The sequence below is a fragment of the Myripristis murdjan genome, chromosome 13 (assembly GCF_902150065.1).
Source record: "Myripristis murdjan chromosome 13, fMyrMur1.1, whole genome shotgun sequence".
NCBI lineage: Eukaryota > Metazoa > Chordata > Actinopteri > Holocentriformes > Holocentridae > Myripristis > Myripristis murdjan.
Genome location: NC_043992.1, coordinates 35,228,652 through 35,247,457, shown reverse-complemented (window position 1 = coordinate 35,247,457; position 18,806 = coordinate 35,228,652). Strand labels below are relative to the sequence as shown.

The 18,806-nt window shown below is 39.9% G+C and overlaps 1 protein-coding gene across 1 annotated transcript in view; it reads right to left on the bottom strand.

Moving 5' to 3' along the window:
* LOC115369758 (neurobeachin-like) overlaps window positions 1–18,806 on the bottom strand; it is an 88,156-nt gene that overhangs the window by 23,531 nt on the left and 45,819 nt on the right. Inside the window, exons 2-5 of the mRNA XM_030066424.1 lie at window positions 8,925–9,156; window positions 6,261–6,361; window positions 5,903–5,998; window positions 1,140–1,261 (exon numbers count right to left, since the gene is read on the bottom strand). Coding sequence (XP_029922284.1) covers window positions 1,140–1,261; window positions 5,903–5,998; window positions 6,261–6,361; window positions 8,925–9,156 — 551 coding nt within the window. The remainder of the gene's footprint in view (window positions 1–1,139; window positions 1,262–5,902; window positions 5,999–6,260; window positions 6,362–8,924; window positions 9,157–18,806) is intronic.

The following is an 18,806-nucleotide window of genomic DNA, read 5'->3' as shown; positions in this document are numbered from 1 at the left end:
GTCTGCTTTTGATTACCCTCCCCCCCACATGTATGAGATGGAGAGCAGCAACCTTGGTCTGCTCCTGAAGAGACTTTTTTTAGGCCCTGCCACTGCGCCATGAGCCATGAACAAACAGGATTAGCACGCAGTATCTCACCCTTTTTGTGACTCGGTGACAATAAAAACAGAACTGGTGCCACATGAATACTAATAACTTAGCTTAACCAATATGTATCCTCTCTTTTTGATGTTACACAGTTGAGAGAAATGTAGAGTCCTTCTGCTATCTGAGGAGACTGGACTGCTTAATCCAGCCTGTGTTGTACAGCAAAAGTAATTGCATCCAGCAGATAATAGACAGTGAACTACAGCTGTTATCTTTGACTAACTGGTGTGAATATTCTCCCTTAACCTCTTACCCTACTCTACCTTTTCATCTTTATTATCCATTCTCTCCTTCACTTCCTTCCAAAATTACTTTTTTTATTTTCAAATTTTATTCTGTTTTCTCCCAAAGCTCCTCTACCAGATAGCCTGAACAGCAACCGATAAACACTGCACTTCTGGGTTATGGATTTCAGTACTAATGAACCAAAACTGCTACAAGAGCTGCCTTATGTGGCAGACTTTCAAAACTAAATTAATACTTATTCCTACAACGCCTCCCCCTGCAGCACTCCACCTCTCTGCCAGCCAGTACCAGCCACTGTAGTGCAAGCCTCCGTGGGTTTTAATCTCAATAATCTAGCCTAATTCCCCTTTTCTCTATTATAATTCATGATATTATCTGGGAAAAATGAGGCCCTTTCACAAACCACATTACATAACTGTTGAGTTGCCAGTGTGTGAAAAATAGTATGTCTGTAAAAACATTTTAACCTTGAAAAACAAGTTCGAGTCATAATCTGCTTAGATGGGAAAATCGCTGTAGGTCACAGAGTATCAGACATAATATTGCTTCGTCAATAAAACCGCTGATAGTTTTATAGCTCTCTGCTAAAAAGGAATTCATTCTTATGCAAAACTAAACAATTAGATTAAAGAAAAACAGAAAAGTGCAATTTTCTTCTCTTTATCATAATTCAAATCTATAGCACTTATGAGAACACTGTCTGTAATGGAAATATGTACTATAAATCCATTTGTTATATACTCACCAATACAGATATGGTTTATCCTTGTCAACATTAATATTATTCAAAGGATCCATTCTGAACCAGGTGTTGAGAGTAAACCCATTTTGGTAAGGCCACTTAGCGATAGGAGGTAAAGCAATGGCCTGGGGACAGAAAAAACATGGCAAATGACACAAGTTTACAACATTTGAGTAAATTATTGGAAATCTGTGGAAGTGGCTTTGCTTCAACAAAGTCATTTGCAAGTAAAGATAAAGCCATCTAGAAACAGTCGTGAGTGAGCGTAAAAAAAAAAAACAATGGCTAATTATTATGATTGTTGGAGCAAATTAATAAAAGATCCAAAATTATGTTTTGCACCACTTCTATCATTTACTGCAAAGATTTAATATACAGGATACTGATATGAAATTGGTTCTCATGGTAAAAAAAAAAAAAAAAAAACATCTTCCCCAACAGGCTATTTTATCAAGTTAGTATTCTTTGAATATTCCGTAACATACAATGAATTAAATACACTATATTACCAAAAGTATTCGCTCACCCATTCAAATGATCAGAATCAGGTGTCCTAATCACTTGGCCTGGCCACAGGTGTATAAAATCAAGCACTCAGGCATGCAGACTGTGAAACAAGACATTTGTGAAAGAATGGGCCGCTCTCAGGAGCTCAGTGAATTCCAGCGTGGAACTGTCATAGGATGCCACCTGTGCAACAAATCCAGTCGCGAAATTTCCTCGCTCCTAAATATTCCACAGTCAACTGTCAGCTCTATTATAACAAAATGGAAGTGTTTGGGAACAACAGCAACTCAGCCACGAAGTGGTAGGCCACGTAAAGTGACGGAGAGCGGTCAGCGGATGCTGAAGCGCATAGTGCAAAGAGGTCGCCGACTTTCTGCACAGTCAATTGCTACAGAGCTACAAACTTCATGTGACCTTCAGATTAGCCCAAGTACAGTACGCAGAGAGCTTCATGGAATGGGTTTCCATGGCCGAGCAGCTGCAGCCAAGCCACACATCACCAAGTGCAATGCAAAGCGTCGGATGCAATGGTGTAAAGCACGCCGCCACTGGCCTCTAGAGCAGTGGAGATGCGTTCTCTGGAGTGATGAATCACGCTTTTCCATCTGGCAATCTGATGGACGAGTCTGGGTTTGGAGGTTGCCAGGAGAACGGTACATTTCAGACTGCTTTGTGCCGACTGTGAAATTTGGTGGCGGAGGAATTATGGTGTGGGGTTGTTTTTCAGGAGCTGGGCTTGGCCCCTTAGTTCCAGTGAAAGGAACTTTGAATGCTTCAGGATACCAAAACATTTTGGACAATTCCATGCTCCCAACCTTGTGGGAACAGTTTGGAGCGGGCCCCTTCCTCTTCCAACATGACTGTGCACCAGTGCACAAAGCAAGGTCCATAAAGACATGGATGACAGAGTCTGGTGTGGATGAACTTGACTGGCCTGCACAGAGTCCTGACCTGAACCCGATAGAACACCTTTGGGATGAATTAGAGCGGAGACTGAGAGCCAGGCCTTCTCGACCAACATCAGTGTGTGACCTCACCAATGCGCTTTTGGAAGAATGGTCAAAAATTCCTATAAACACTCTCCTCAACCTTGTGGACAGTCTTCCCAGAAGAGTTGAAGCTGTAATAGCTGCAAAAGGTGGACCGACATCATATTGAACTCTATGGGTTAGGAATGGGATGGCACTTCAGTTCATAGTATGAGTAAAGGCAGGTGAGCGAATACTTTTGGTAATATAGTGTACATTTGAAACCACTGCTGGCATACATAAGATGGACTTTTGTACTAAGGTATCTCTGGCCATGCTGGAGTTCCTGCTTCTTCTGCCTCTGACAGTGCAAAGTTATGTTTGTTAATAATTTCTTACTTCATGCCAATTTCTCTGCAAGAGTTACTAGACAGTGTATAACATCTGCGACTGGCCACTAGTTGTCCAGACATTTCACACAGCAAGTACCGTAGAGGTCATTGGGGCTGTTGCCCTAACCGTGACTCTGTTTAACACTAAGATTCTGGACAACGTAGCTTAAAGGTATTGCTTGCAACCCTGTGAGGAGTTTCAGGCAGCTTTTGCCAACACAACAGCAACTGAAACCAGTTTTCTTCAGGTTATTAATAATTGCAGTAGCCAATGAGTGCTCTCTGCCAGTTCACTCGATCCAAGCCCATTGTTTTTGGCAGCAGCTGCACTCTAGGTTGGCATCTCTGGAACTGACTTAAAATGGCTCTCATCTTTTAAATATAAACTACTGTGTTTCCATTGGTGACCATGTTTCTTCTGCATTGTTAGTTACATGTAGTGCAAATCTAAGGCTAAACTCTGTGACCCATTTTATTCTCACTATTTTTGACACAGTTTGGCTATCTCATAAGCTGGCATGGCATTGCTTTCCACTGCTATGCCAATGATACTCTGCTATATCTGCCAGTAGAACCCACTGCCTTATGTTTAAGTTGGCTGTGTTGCTTTACTGTTAGCTGATGTTCAGAATGAGCCATCTCGTAACTGTATAGAGTGACACTAAGAAAACATATGTTCTTGTTATGAGCCCCGTAAGCATTTCAAGATAGATTGACTGCTTCCTCAGTCTTTTCACAGATAATGTCAAGGCAACATTCCAAAAAGTGAGTACAGTCATGAGGGATACAATCAATGCTGTCTCTAAGTGCAAGAGTCATACATGATTTTATGACTTCTTGTCTTGAGTACCGTAGCCTACTATCTTAGTTACTTGCTTTAGCCAACAATCCTTGGTACAACTCAAGGGCCTATTTACACCCATTGTATTTTGGCATCCTTATATTAGTTGCATGTCAGTTTTACAATTTATTTAAAGAGTTTATTTATTACTTTTGTAGCTTGTCCTAGGCCTTGCACCTAGCAACATCTCTGATCTTCTAAGCCATTATGAGCCAGAGTCCAGCTTTTAATTCTAAAGCAGGGCTCTTTTGGCAATTATAAGTCTAGACGAGAGGTGACCAAGCTTTTGTTGTTAGGGTCGCGAAACTATGGAATGTCCTGCTAGAGGAGCTTAGACTGGCTAAATTAGTATCATTATTATTTTCAAAACTGATTTGAACAAAAAGCCCTTTCTACAATTGACTTGAATGTCTTATTACTGATTATTTTAGTTTATTGTTGTTTTTTACCTCACAATTGACTTATTAACTGCTATTGCAGTGATTAATTATGCTTATAGGAACTCTGTAACCTCTGTTTTGGAAGGTCCTATATAAATAAAGTTCATTATTGTTGTTGCACTAGTAGTTGCTGTTGCTGCGACTCTGTGACAGCTAAATGTAAATCTGCTAGCCACAGCCACAGAATGAGGTGAGCTCTTTCATCATCCAACGTGTTCCCCTTGCAGAGGCAGTACATTTTAAATGCTGAAGATTTTAAAAGTACAGCCGATAATAGTGTTATTACAAGATGACTGTGGCTGCAAAATATTTCTTTTGTCACAAAGACTGCTACAGAGAATGTAGCTTTCCATTTCCTATACTTTGGCTCTGCCTAACCTGTAACCAGTCAATATTCATAGCTTGCGTACCTTTTGGACAATACCAATAGCACACAAAAGGGCCTTGTGTGAACGAAGTAGGTCAGAGGTCAGAACAATGGATTTAGATGCTGGTCTTTTAAAAATGTTAATGCTCTATTAAAAAGAACAGTAGTCCTCTTTTTTTTAATATCCCTGAGTAAGGATACTAAATTAGGTTTTAGTTATACAGAAGTACACAAATTCAAGCTCACACATGCTCGCACATGGCAACTTACTGTAAAAAAAAATAAAGTAAATCTACAGTTTAATTTAGTGAGTTACAGGTAAAATGCACCCTCAACACTGTTTAATAAACAGCTACTTGTGATGTATCATGTATTTCTGGGCCCATTTTGTTTTTTTTTTTGTTTTTGTTTTTTTTGTTTGTTTGTTTTTTTGTTTGTTTGTTTGTTTTTTGTAGTGTTTTTGTTTTTGTAGTGTATTTTTCTGACTAGATGATGTGGCGTTGTGTCATGGAATTTCCAGTGCAGCTACAATTGAATTTGATAGCAGAAAATAGCTATCTAAAACATCTAGGGTAAATGTCAGATTTTTGTGTCAGGCCCTAAGAATCAAAGAGCCAGAGGTTCCTTCTAGACTGACCATTTAGCACAGGAGTTCAACAATCACACAGGAGAAATCCACAAAAAATCCAAAGAAGAGATTTCTGTGCCCACAGAAATCTCACCTCTTTCTCACCTGGAAAAGCCCTCATCTTCTCACTGTTATTAAGCTATTGCTATTGCTCTTTCCAGCTACATAGAGTATTACCTAAAGCTGAAAGCAACAGCTTCACACCTATTCTCTTGAGGATGTCAACATGTAAGAAATGATGAAATGAAGAAGAAGTAAATGAAGCAGCTTGATGGAAAGTGGGTACCTCAAAAAATATGGAATAAACTGCATGTCACACATTTATAGAGTTTAAGACTATACAAGTGTGGATATTTCCTTTAACTGTACAAACTTCAACTATTTCATACCGTATTCTTTATTGCTTGTTACTCTAGTCCACACGAGCGGCACATGCATAATGCTTGTGCAACTCATGTGTGTCCTTTAACTGTATAAACTTCCAGCATCCTTTAATTTTCACACTGTATTCTGTGTATCTCCTCTGTGCTTTTTATTCACTCCACACATGAACTGCACATACATATGCTTTTATTCATCCCTTTTCAAAACTGACAACAGAATGGGAAAATGTGAATGCTCACTGCTGCGCTGCGGCCAGGAAAGTTGAAGAACGTATCTGGACCATGTCTCTGCGGCATCTGATTCAGCACTGACAACAGTTTGACCGCATGCTTTGGCTGCACAAGAAGAAGAAGATTAAAACAAGACAATAATAACAAGTGTTCAAACAGAGAAAAACTGAAAAGCTACAAACCCTGCTGGCAAGTGTCCTGACCACATACAGCCAATACATTGTCAATTACCTGCAGTAAGTCAATAGCAGAACAAGCTCCAGAAAGATCAATGTGATGGCTCTCTAGGGGTCAGTCAGGCATCACTGTCACATTGAAGCTCACACTTCAGTCCAACACACTGCATCTGGTCCCTGCTATCACTTACCCAGAGGCCACCTTCCCCTCGCAGCATACTGAACAGAAGCTTCAACTCCTTCACTGTGATGCTGTAGCTGGCAAGCACTCCCAACATGTCCACTAGCAAGTCTTTAAAGGCAGGAAAGCACACATGTGCACCAAACACACACACAGGCACATATGCAGCCATCAAATACCCCACATATTTACATACACATACACAGACACACATACACACACACACACACACACACAGTCACACATATACCCACCCACAGAGGAGGAAAAAGATGAGAGAAGTCAGAAAATATGAACACCAAATGTAGTTACATTTTGAAGCTATTAGATTTCCCTGCATTCCAGAGAGGCACAATACCGTTGTAAGTATTCACATGCTTCACCTCCGGAGATAATAAACTGTCAATTTAGATTCATTCTCACAGAGTTCATTGTGTGTGAAATTCCATTATATTTATCACAAAGGCACTTCCATTACTATTACACGGAGATAGAAAGTGACTTGTAAATCAAAGTGATGTCTAAATGGAAAATTGTATTAACTTTGAGGATGCCATACTAATAATACCATATGGAAAAAGTTTTTTGTATTTAACAGTTGAATCAAAAGATACAATTTGCACTAGATACTGATGAAAGTTGCACAGTGCAAAATATCAAAGAGGCATAGGCTTACACAGTCAATAACAATGAAGCGGTTTGTATACAGCTTTGAAATGTTCATGCCTAAAAAGTAATACATTATGAGCGGTTGGGTGGTTGAGATATCAACCATTTAAAATGGCTGATATCTCATTTTGGAGTCAAATATTTATCCTTGCTGGTCCCACTGGAGGGCTTGTCATTATAAATATATGCTGCTTTATTTTAAATTCCAGTGGAGATCCCAAAGTTTCCAAAGATACACAATATGTCCTGCTAAATTACAGGGAAATATGTAATAAATTATGCTCAAGACACCAAATACTCTCTATTTGATGTGACAGTGCAGCCATAAATCAATGGCTTCTTACTAAGGATGCACCGATCCGATATTAGCATTGGATATCGGCGCCGATATCAACATTTTACCTGGATCGGGTATTTGTAAAAGCAGCCAATCCTTCCCCTTTAAATCTTTGCGACATGGGCTACGTCATACGGCACGTGTGCCGCATGCCGCGAGAGTTGATTGAGTTGAGTTGCAAACACAAGCAATACGGAGCGAACGAAAGGGTCTGCGATATGGAGGTATTTCACCCTTAGCACGCCAACTAGCTCGACGGCAGTTTGCAATGTATGTAAAATGAATGTTGCCAGGGGTGGTGGTAGCACTGTCAAATATAATACCACAAATTTAATCAAGCACCTCCAGAAACACCACGCAAAGGAGCACGAGGAATTCCAGCAGCTGAACAGATCAAAGGGAGCTGCCGCTGCTGTTGAGGTTTGTAGTTTCTTAAATCAACAATATTGGATCGGTATCGGTATCTGATATACGTAAGGCCCCAGCAGCGGTTTCGGCATTGGAAATGAAAAAGTTGGATCGGTGCATCCCTACCTCTTACGTTTGAATATTCCACTCAATATAAGAATGATGCAGCTTCAGTGAAGCGCCCCAACCAGTAGATACAGAATATATATGTGATATTGCTGTCTAAACTGTAAAAACATTCACTTTAAAGCTATTTAATGGGAAATTTGAAGGAAAATCTAAGTCTAAAGGGTTAAATCAGAAAACAGATGTTGTTGTGCTTAGGGTTAGGATTACAGTGTTACACAATGTGCCAGTGCATCATATTCTGTGCTGCACAAGAAATGCATCATCTATAAAAACTAGACGTACTGGAAAGTGAATTCACACTGCTAAAACATCGCTATGTGTTCTCTGGATAATTTGCATGGTGTGGTCATTACTTTATATAATCGGTCATCTAGGAAGATGCCTTGAGAAAAAAATGCCTTCAGCTAGTAAAAAAAAAAAATCACTTGAGCTTGTAACCAAAACAAAAAGGGATAACAGCAAGACATAAAAGTTGCTGTGAATACCAGAAGAATAGGGGAAAAGATAATTTATTATTCTTTAATCTCAAATGGAACTGAAAATGTAATATTCCTTAACTGCCTTTCAATCTAATTATAAAAAACACTGCGACTAATGAGATTTCCCCCCTACTCCTTTTATCTGTCTTCTTTCCTTTTAAGTGCCTGCAGAATTTCAATATGTTTAAAGGATGAACTACATCCACCTCCACCTCTCTACACAACTTTGCTTCTGCATCTAGCCACATATAACAAAGTTTCCCATCAATTTTAGAAAATGCAGTGGGGTAACCTGAAAATGAGATTGGTTTTCTAAAAGTGGATTATTCTTAAAGTGTTGTCGTTGACATCTGGTAAATGACAGTTAAGGCAAGGTCAACTACATTCTTTATGTATGGCTTGCAGATGGAAGTAAGTTGTTTCTGTCCAAAATGTATATAACGCAAATTTTCAAGCCCATAGCAATTCTAAATGCAAATTCATTATAAGATGTATAATACATGTGATATGGACAGAAAATAAAGTCTGCTGCTAAACAGAGAGCCCAAAAATAAGAATTCATACCTAACTGCTAGTTGACGTTAGCATGATAACAATTAATCTGAAGATAAATGCACCACAAGAAGAAACCCCACTCACACCAACACCATACCTGCAATCATGTCATCCACAGAGCTCATTTTAAGCAGCACTTGCTGGATGAGGCCAACCTCTGTGCTTGTCTGAAGGTTGCGGACACTTTTGCGAAGGATGGCAGTGAACATGCTCCAGATCTCAGCCTGGCAGGTGACGTCACAGTGCTCCAGCAGCTCCACCATGCAGCCAATGCTTTCCGCATCCTGGATGATGAAGTTTGTCTCGAGATCAAACTCGCCACCTACCAGCTAGAGAGGAAGATGAGACAGAGCAAGGGCGGGAGGCAGAGGGAAAAACAAATCAAGGGAGGGAGCGGGTGGGGCAGGTTTGGGGGAGAGAGATACTGATTTGTAACCCTTTCATATTATTACATGCAATATATGAACAAAATCAATCATCATGATATTTTTGACAAAATATTCTACGAATGGCTACTGATGCTTTTGTAGGAGCATTACATACAATAGATTTTTGAAAAGAAAAAGAGGAAAATAACATGGCTGGGTCTACCCTGTGTAGAAGACAAGTCATGCTGAGACTTGTACATGGGAATGTCCCCTGTGCTGTTACCTTTCAATATCATCAAAAGCAGGTGTATTGTTGATGCTCTTGACATAGAAACATCATGGGCTAAACATTATACTTTCACACCAAGCGCAGCGCTGTTTTGCCCAAGTTTCAAGCCTTTTCAACATTTTGTTGTTGTTTGATATCATTTTGTTTCTGAAGTTGACTTACTGAACTGGACCCTTTCACACTGACAGTCAACCCACATATTTCCCAGTTCACTAGTCCAGGGTTAAATTGGTATTTTGGTCAACACTGTAAGGAGAAGGTGGAGAGCTCTTTCCTTGTAAAAGGCTTTGAATTGACTTTAAGCACCCCTGAAAATAAAATCGCTCAACATTTAATGGAAAATGGAGGGGAAGAGAATGGCTATATACCTTGTGCCCTTTTGAGTCACAAATGATCATTACTATTAAGAAAGTAGAAAAAAAACAATCGATAATGCCGTTCTTGAAGTTCAACAAGCATGAAATTGGCCCTCTCAAGAACCGCATGGTACATATGGAGAGGAGTGACAACACCTGGGCTGGTGGGCATCAAAGCAGGCAGGTGGAAAATAGGCCTAGATACCCATAGCACATTATTGTGATTGACAGGCAGTAGCTAGGCGAGATCAAAAGCAGTCAAGCTTTTACCTGTGAAAGGAGACTAGTCCATGGGGCTATGAACCAAACCTCACCTCAACCATCATCAGATCCTGGTATAATTACATTACACTGTTGTGTGACACTTTCATTGTTTTGATTCTGAAAGACAATCGGCTATGAGAGAGCAGTTGGTGTGTAGGTTACCATAGAGGTGAACACTACAAAAGTTACAGGCCTTCTATATTCTCTCACAGGTATCATTTGCATCTATGTGCACAAAATATTGAAACAGAAAGTGAGCAGGAGAAAAAGGGGAGAAAGTCTAGAAATGCAGCACTTACAATGACCAAAAACTGCCCTAATCTTGACAGACAAGGAGTATTTTCAGCAGCTTAAAGTTGTAGCTTATGTGGGAAACATGAAATAGGCTATTGCGCACATATCTTCAAAAACATCCCAAAGCTTAATACTCAGCCTGAAAACCAGACATCTTCATCAGTGAGCACAGAGAGCAGTGACACTACTCAGTGAGGCAGCAACAATGATCACACAGGACTTCAAGGCTTGTAAACTTATGGGTGCGGGTAATATGCAGTCTGAGTCGGCTCAGCAGCCAAGCTGTGCAGATGACTCCCGTAAAGCCAGAGCATGCTGTAACAAGTCCTTCCTCTAAAAATACTCACTGTGTTAACTGGGATGCAAAATGAACAGACTGGCAGCAAGCTCTTCTACTTCACAGCCTCTCGTTATCAGTGTGCAGGCCACCCTCAGTGCCAAGCTGCCAGCCCCTCCCACCACCTGCCCACTGCCACCATGCGTGTCCTGCTGTCGAAAGCCAAACAGACGTGTGCCTGTCCACACGTCTGTTTGGCACCGCACACAGTAAAGCAGCACTTTGATGCTTCACCATTCTGTCAGGCAATGCACGCTTGCACCTGGTTGCCCATCCTGAAAATCTAATTGGGTAGAGGACGCTGGTCAAGGGACAGATGACAAGTTCACAATCAAGCAGGTGGGAGGGATATTTTTTTTTTTTAATGTGAGATCATAGTAGGGCTGTATATTGGCAAGGATCTCGCAGTACAATATGTATCACAACACAGGATCACAATACAATTTATATCACAAAACACTACAATACAGAATTGACTGAAAATGCGCAAATAGAGCTTAAAATGCAACCTACTACCTACTACTACTACTACTACTACTACTACAACCTAATACTAATAAAATATACAACATATATGATAAATTGGGTGACAAATCAACTGAATTCAAACTTCCAATTTGCATTTATTAAAATGTAGATGTAATAAAAATCATATGAAAATGGAAGTTTAACAGTACAAGCGTCTACAGAATCAATACCGTATTGTGGAAAATAATGTCATACTCAGCTGTATCCATGTTTTTTTCACAAATGCTTAAATAAATAAGTAAGGCAGTGGCCTTAACCATTTGGGGCTCTGCCATTCTCATTTAAGCAATCCATTACTGACACCATTTATATAAAATCAAAGTCAAATACACGTATACACTGATATTATACTGACAAGCTACTAACCAAATGAAAAGGCAGGGTGTCAAATAACTGAACAAAAGAAAATCTAAAAAGAAATCTATATGGCACCCGTTAAATTGTGCTCCACTCTGCTTAATTGCAGGATCTTCTAATTCCAGTGCAAATGCAAACATCTCATCAAAGATGAATAATATGGGGGAGGACATTCTCATATTGTATGTGCAGCACCATGCAGTTTGGAGCAGAAAAAAAGCTATTCATGTTCAATTTGATAAAACGACAAAGACATCTTTGTCGATTGAAGAATGCAATTGATTTTTTTTTAATGATTTTTTTCACGTCTAATGCTCCAATAGCTGATGCAGCCAGGAAAACAGTGGTGGTTTTATGAATTAGGAGTAACAAGGAGAAAATTACTGCTTTGTATTGATTTTACATTTTTCACTGCTAACCCAGTGTTAGTGTGGTCCTTTTCATGTCATACGGAAGTACAGACATCTTAAGGATCCAAAGGTTGTCAAAGGTTATTTAGAGCACGTTTGTTCATATGTTCATCAGGTATCAGCAAAAAAAAAGGCTCCTCCATACACTGCACTCGGGATTATGCATTTAACATGCAATAACACATGAAACTGCATGTTAGTGGCAAGGAGGGAAAAAGAGCTGCGAAGTCTTGGCTGAACCCCATCATTCTCCCCTGCCACCCCCATTAATCACTCCATTCACACACAAGCCATGATGTTGAGAAGCAGTGTAATTGCAGATTCAGAGCCCCAGAATAATTTTCACCCATTGTGCTACAAGAGGTAAATAGAGACATGAAATCACTGATTATACACTTACCACATGGAGAGCACAGCCCCTCTCTCTGAGCCACACAAGAACTGCATCGAGAGTTAATCACACCACAGTTGGAATGCCACTTAACGATTTCAATGATGCAAACCCCATAATTAATGTTAAGAAGTCAATGTCCATACATGGTTAAACTTGTTTGTTTATATACTAAAATTGTAGAAACTTAGTTGCCGTGCAAAAGCAACCTGTAAAATTGGTCATGCCCAGCAACACTTAAAGTGACATTACCTCTGACACCTTTGACTTTTTTTTTTAAGCTTCCTTATATCTAGTATTATTTTCTCTGCAGTTTCTTTAACAATCCTTTCTCTATGGAGTGAACAGCTGCTGCACTTAACACCTCTAGTATAATGAGGGCCATGAAGAGGCTAGGTGTGGATGCAGTGCACAATCACCATTTAACATAGTGATTTACGTTTTATGCAGCTGTGACCATTAGAAATGCTCTTTAAAAGAGGAGGAATGCAAGCAAACAAGAGGGATGTACATTAATTTCCACAAAATAAAAACCCACTCAAGCTAAACTCTAGCTCTCCCCAAAACTCCACCAATACAACAGAGATGTTCCATATTCTTCTTGAATCCCCACTGTCACTCTGGGACTTATCCAAAATACTATAACAGCAGGACACACTGACAGAAAAAAAGTGACTGCTCATTCGTTGTTTTTTATCTCTGTCTATGAATTCTACTACTAAGGCTTTCAAATGCGAGACTGTTGGTAGCCGTGGTCTGTTTACCACAGTTCCCCTGAACGGCAGCTCAATGTGCAGATGCGATTCACCCCTCCAACTAAATCCTGTCTCACTGACACTCAGAGATGGTGGTGATACTAACAAACCGCTCAATCATACTCAGGCTCTGGGATCTGCAGTGTGTGCACTCACCATTTAGGATAATGATGACCACTGAATAACTCTAATTAGAAATGATATCCACCTGCTCGATTCATAACACATTGCAGGGCAGAGGTAAGCATCATAAATTCAAATGCAAGTTAGTGAAGACATTCAGAGGAACAGAGGTTAACATCACAATGAACTGGCACAAATGCTTGCATAAGGAGTATATTTACGTATCTTAAGGGATAAATGTCTTTCCTGGTAGTGAGTGAATCTGAGAATAAACAGACTGACTATAACTTGTTAATTACTTAGACATGAGGAGAATACTAGCTGCAGCATAAGCTGTGATTTATCACAAGATCAATGAAAACACTTTGAGGACGTTTGGAGACCTTGAACACCTTTGTACTGGATCCTCTAAATGAACAACTTGTGACTGGTCATAGAAGTGAGGAAGGTTATGTACCTTGAACAACCTGTTAGTAATTTCTGGTTTAGTAACAAATTCAATCAGAGTTTCTCCTCACTTGAATACAGGCCAGGCAGCCCAGGGATAATTTGCCTCTCTACTTGTCTTTGGACATTACGACACTGGGAAACAAAAAAAAGAAAGACAAAAAAAAAAAAAACATCTAAAATGAAAAGCATGGCTTTGACTGGACGGTACTTCTAGGTCAAATAAAGAGTTATGTAGCCAGTAGGATTTCATCATTGCAGGCCAGATGGAATATTCTGCAATTTGATCATCACACAACCATAAACCTGCCAAAGGGTCTGTGTTGATCCTAAAGAGAAGTGTTGGGTCCACAGTGAACAACAGGCACAAGAGTAGAGTAGCCAGTAAAAATGTCTTGATCACAAAGGCAAGTAAATGATAATGATTTGTAGTTACAACTTTTTACAAGCAAAGAAAATTAAGCTTATTAGCCTCACTCTGTTTCATGGCTCCCCTGCTTTGCAAATACATTCTGCCTGGATGGGAAAACTGTTTATTTATGTTTTGTTGATGATAAACCAATGAATACTTGTACATCCACACGGAAGACCCGATGCCTCTGGAAAGCAATGAGAAATGTAACATAAATGACCTAAATAGCATATCTTCTAAGTACGTGGCTGGGAGCCCAGCATATGGGAGGCCATGCCCAAAGAGCGCTGCCAAGTAAATGTGAATGTTCTTTTCTATCTCTAGGCCGAGCTCAATGATGAGCGCTGAATAATGAAGGGCTCAGACTGAAGCCTCCCTCAGGGGCTGTGACTGTGTGGTCTGTGTTGGAGTTGTGGTAAGAGACAACCTGTCAGTCAGTATGTCAAGTGTCAGCTTAAGCGTTTATCAAAGTCTTTGCACACCCACCAATTTGTATGCGTTATAAAAAGGGAAATGTTATTTCCACCCATGTACACACACAAATGGAATTAAATCTTCTGCTCTTTCTTGAAATGCACAGTAATTCAACATCAAAGACGTGTGACATGGAAGTCTCTATATAGGATGTATGCATTGCATGTATTTGTGCGCACACACACACATACACGCATGCATACACACACACACACACACACACACACACACACAAGCTTTAATAAAAAAAAGTCCTGGTAATGAGGACTCCTGGTGTGGTAAAGAAGAGCAGATACTGGGGCCAACAATTCATATAAAACAAGTATCCATGCACTGGTTCTAATCGGGGTTTTGCAGACAGGGGTAAAGCTGACCTATTTCCCTGTTCCCTGGAGTGGAGCCCACGGCAGGAAGAAACCTGCCTCCTGCAGCATTACCTAATCATATAATTTCAATTAAGGATATCTGCTCCGGATTACTGAGAGACACACAGAGGCTCAGCGGAGCTGCGGCTAGATGATTTGCAAACCAGAGAGAAAGGTTATAAAAACAACACTCCAATGTGAGGCAAGAGAGTAATACCACTTTAATTAGGCTCTAACCAGTATCCATCCAGCTCAAGTTGGCAAACCAGTGAGTGTGGTTACACTACAGCCATGACTGACAGCTCCCTCCACTGTATGAACAGGGAGACTTAGAGAGAAGGCCTCACCATTAGCTATAGTGCCTTTTCATGGATATTAATATTCTGTACATTCATCTGACGATCACTGAACATCCGACAAGATTATTTGAGATTAGTCACATTCTCCTGACAGACCTGGCATTAATGACATACCAGTGGAATCCTGTGATGGTAAAGATAATCCAACAATGCTTCGCGTTTGCACAGGAAATGTAAAAGAGACTATATGGAGGTTCTTTAATGTGCTGAGAACTGCATTCCAACAAGCAGGTATTTTACACTGCAGACAAAACAAAAATAGTTGAGAGCAATTAACATGTGTTCTTAGGCTACTTTTTCATCCCTGTGGCTCCAGTCCTTCAGCCTAAGAGTTTTAGGTGTCTCAATCACATATGTTTTTTTGTTGGAGAGAATTCATTTGTGCACCACCCTTATGAGACAGTGAATTAACAGAGTTACATCCAAGCCCTTAAGACTCCACTTTCAACTGCTCCTGATGAGGCCAGGGCTCGTGACTCGCCGTCGCCATGGTGACAGGCAATAGAGATTGGACTTGAGACAGTTTCCAAGGGAAGCCTACAGTGGCCACTAAATTGGGTGAAAATAAATAGAACTGATGTCCTATTTACGAGGGCTGCTGGTGAGTGTGAGCATTGCACTGAAGGCCTCTCTGGGGAGCAGATGTGGAGAGGAGGAATGTCCTCCCCATTATTTCTGAATGAATAATATAAGATGTGTAACAAGTTCAAAAATACACTCTGCTAGTCTGCCACATTCAAGCAGAGATTCTATGGCCTCAGTGTGAGTGCTATATCAGTAAGAGACTGAAATAAACATTGAATTCAGGCTGTAAACATTGATGGGACTATATAAGATTGATTTTTTTAGTGGTTCTGACATGAAAAATAGAAAGGAAAAACTGAAAAGCAGCAACTAAAAATCCTGCCTTAGGATTTTAGTTATTGTAGTACCATAATATAGGCTAGTATAGCGTTAGTGAGCTAGTAAAGTGTTGTCTTTTCCTCATTTTAAAGACTGGATTACCGCAGAGATGCAGTTTTATGAACTTATTCCATTGTTCTGGTTGCTTTATTTGCCTCTACCAGCTTGGTCATCATATCCACATTACTAATGACTGTTCATCAGAAATTTGTTTTGTGTAAAAATCTCATGAAAGCACCAGTAGTTATCCCCACAATATCACATACAATATCAATGAGAAAATTGGTCAAATATATAGTGATAATGGATTTTGTCAATATCACCCAGCCCTAGTATAAATTAATTAAAATTCTATGAAAAATAATTGAAGGGGTTTCTTTTCTGCTCAGAGACCAGAGGCAGTCTCACAAATTAGCTTATTATAATTTTGTATCTAAGAGTATAAAAGCATGAGCATAAGAGCGACAAGACCAGAGCAAAACCGCCTGCCGTGCACTAATTAACATTTAATTCTCTTTTTGCTTTATAACATAAAAGCTGAAATATAAGCTAGGACTTGAAAACCAAAATGTATGAGGCTTTATGCATACAATGGCATACGTTGGCACAAAATGGCACAGCCACTCCGGGGAACTACTCTCAAGAGTTGTGGTGGAAGCCTACCCAGGGCCATTCTTCCTTACTCTAAAATTGTCAAAATGTCACGACTATAAAGGTCAAGCCAACAAAGGGGAGGGGAGAGGGGGGTGTCAGATATACAAATCAGCTTATCGGTCCTGTGGTTCCATTGAGTTTGATTAATGGCCTGAACCGTGCTAACAGCCACACTCCAAATACCCTCTCCCTTTCCATCCACTGTGCTTCTCTGATGAGTTAAGCACACAACGGATCTGTGCGCTGACTGGGAATGAGAAAATTACTGCACTTTTTCCCTTTAAAAAGCAACAACTGTTTAGACAGAGAGAGTGGGAGAGCAAGAGAAAAAGAGAGAGAGAAAGGAACAAGGAGCCAAGCTCATTTTATGTTCTGCTTGTTTACATATGCGGTTTGACTCCTTGTTTGTTTGTTTAATAAAAGTTGTCCTGACTGGAAATGTGTTAAGTACTTATCCTTTAGTCATGTAAGCATGGTCCTGAACTGAAAATCAATTTCAACAATGAGCCTAATTTACATTATTATGTTCCCATTTGTATATAAGTGTTTGCCTGCTTGTTTATTTGTTTTAGGTTTGTTTGATCTAAGTTTAAATGTATTGGCAATGTAGTTGTTATGATGCTTTGGCAATGTAATAATGATATTTCTGTTTATTGTGCTGAGAGAGTGAGAGAGAGAGAGAGAGAGAGAGAGAGAGAGAGACAGAAAGAGAGACTTTATAGTGGATGAGACCGGCTCTGTAGTGATTTGACAGGCAGAAAAGTCCACAACTTTCTTTTTGACATTCTTGAGGAACACAATACTTCCTCGTTTCCTGCTTAAGGCGGATTCATATTTGCATAGCTGCTAGCATGAAACCTTGTGAAAAGCACATCTATCTGACTGAGGCCACAAATTGAACACTAGCATTTCAGCTCACAACCTGGACATGGTGTGCTGCATGATGAGCCAATCACCTGGCCACAAACAAACAGCCACATACTTAGAGAACCAACTGGAGCCAAACTTTTTTTTTTCATCTTGCCACAGAGAGAAACACTATAAGATACAAATTGCATAACTTATACCACGTGGCAGGATTGAGCAGTCCTACTAAAATATGAGTGGATACAGTTTGCATCACACTGTCTGGCCTTCTGTCTGACACCTGGAGAATCTCCTCTCTTCTCCTTCACTAAAAATCAACTTCAACCAGCCACAAGACAGCAGCCACCTGGTATGTCTGAATTTGTGCGTGAATCTCCTGCCATGTGCAGTCAGTGTTCAGATAAACGTTTTTATTGGATGTCCATATGTCTGATGGCGCATAGGCATTACATAGCAGAACCTTGCTTACAGCTCTGACACCATATTCATTATTCATTATTGCAGAGGGATAAATATATACAAATGATAATTGTGATAGATGAAAATACAGATTAAATATGATAACACAGAATCAATAATCAAATGCAATTACAATTTGTGCAAGTGAATGTAAAAAAGTCTATGGGGGTTTACACAATCATTATCCCTCAAAACAAAAAAAGAACAAGCAAACAACAACAGCGACAATAATTAAGATGCCAAGCAAGCAGGTTACAACCGTGGTTATGGCCACAGGATGCATAAATTTGAAGGTAAGGCTCACAGTGCCATTTATTTACACAACCAGAACAGGACTGTTGGTTGTTTGACTGCATTTGAATAGAGATTAGCATAAATCTACCAATAAGCATTGGGAGGCCTGAGGAAAATGTGACTAGAATTAGTGGCTAACTCCCAGCATGTGATCAGACTGTGACTGAAATATAAGGAGGTAAAACATGAGGGTTGGTGTATTGTTTGTGGAAACACTGCTAAAGATTAGAGTGCTTATGTATCACTGAAGTGAGTGCCCGCAGCATACAGATG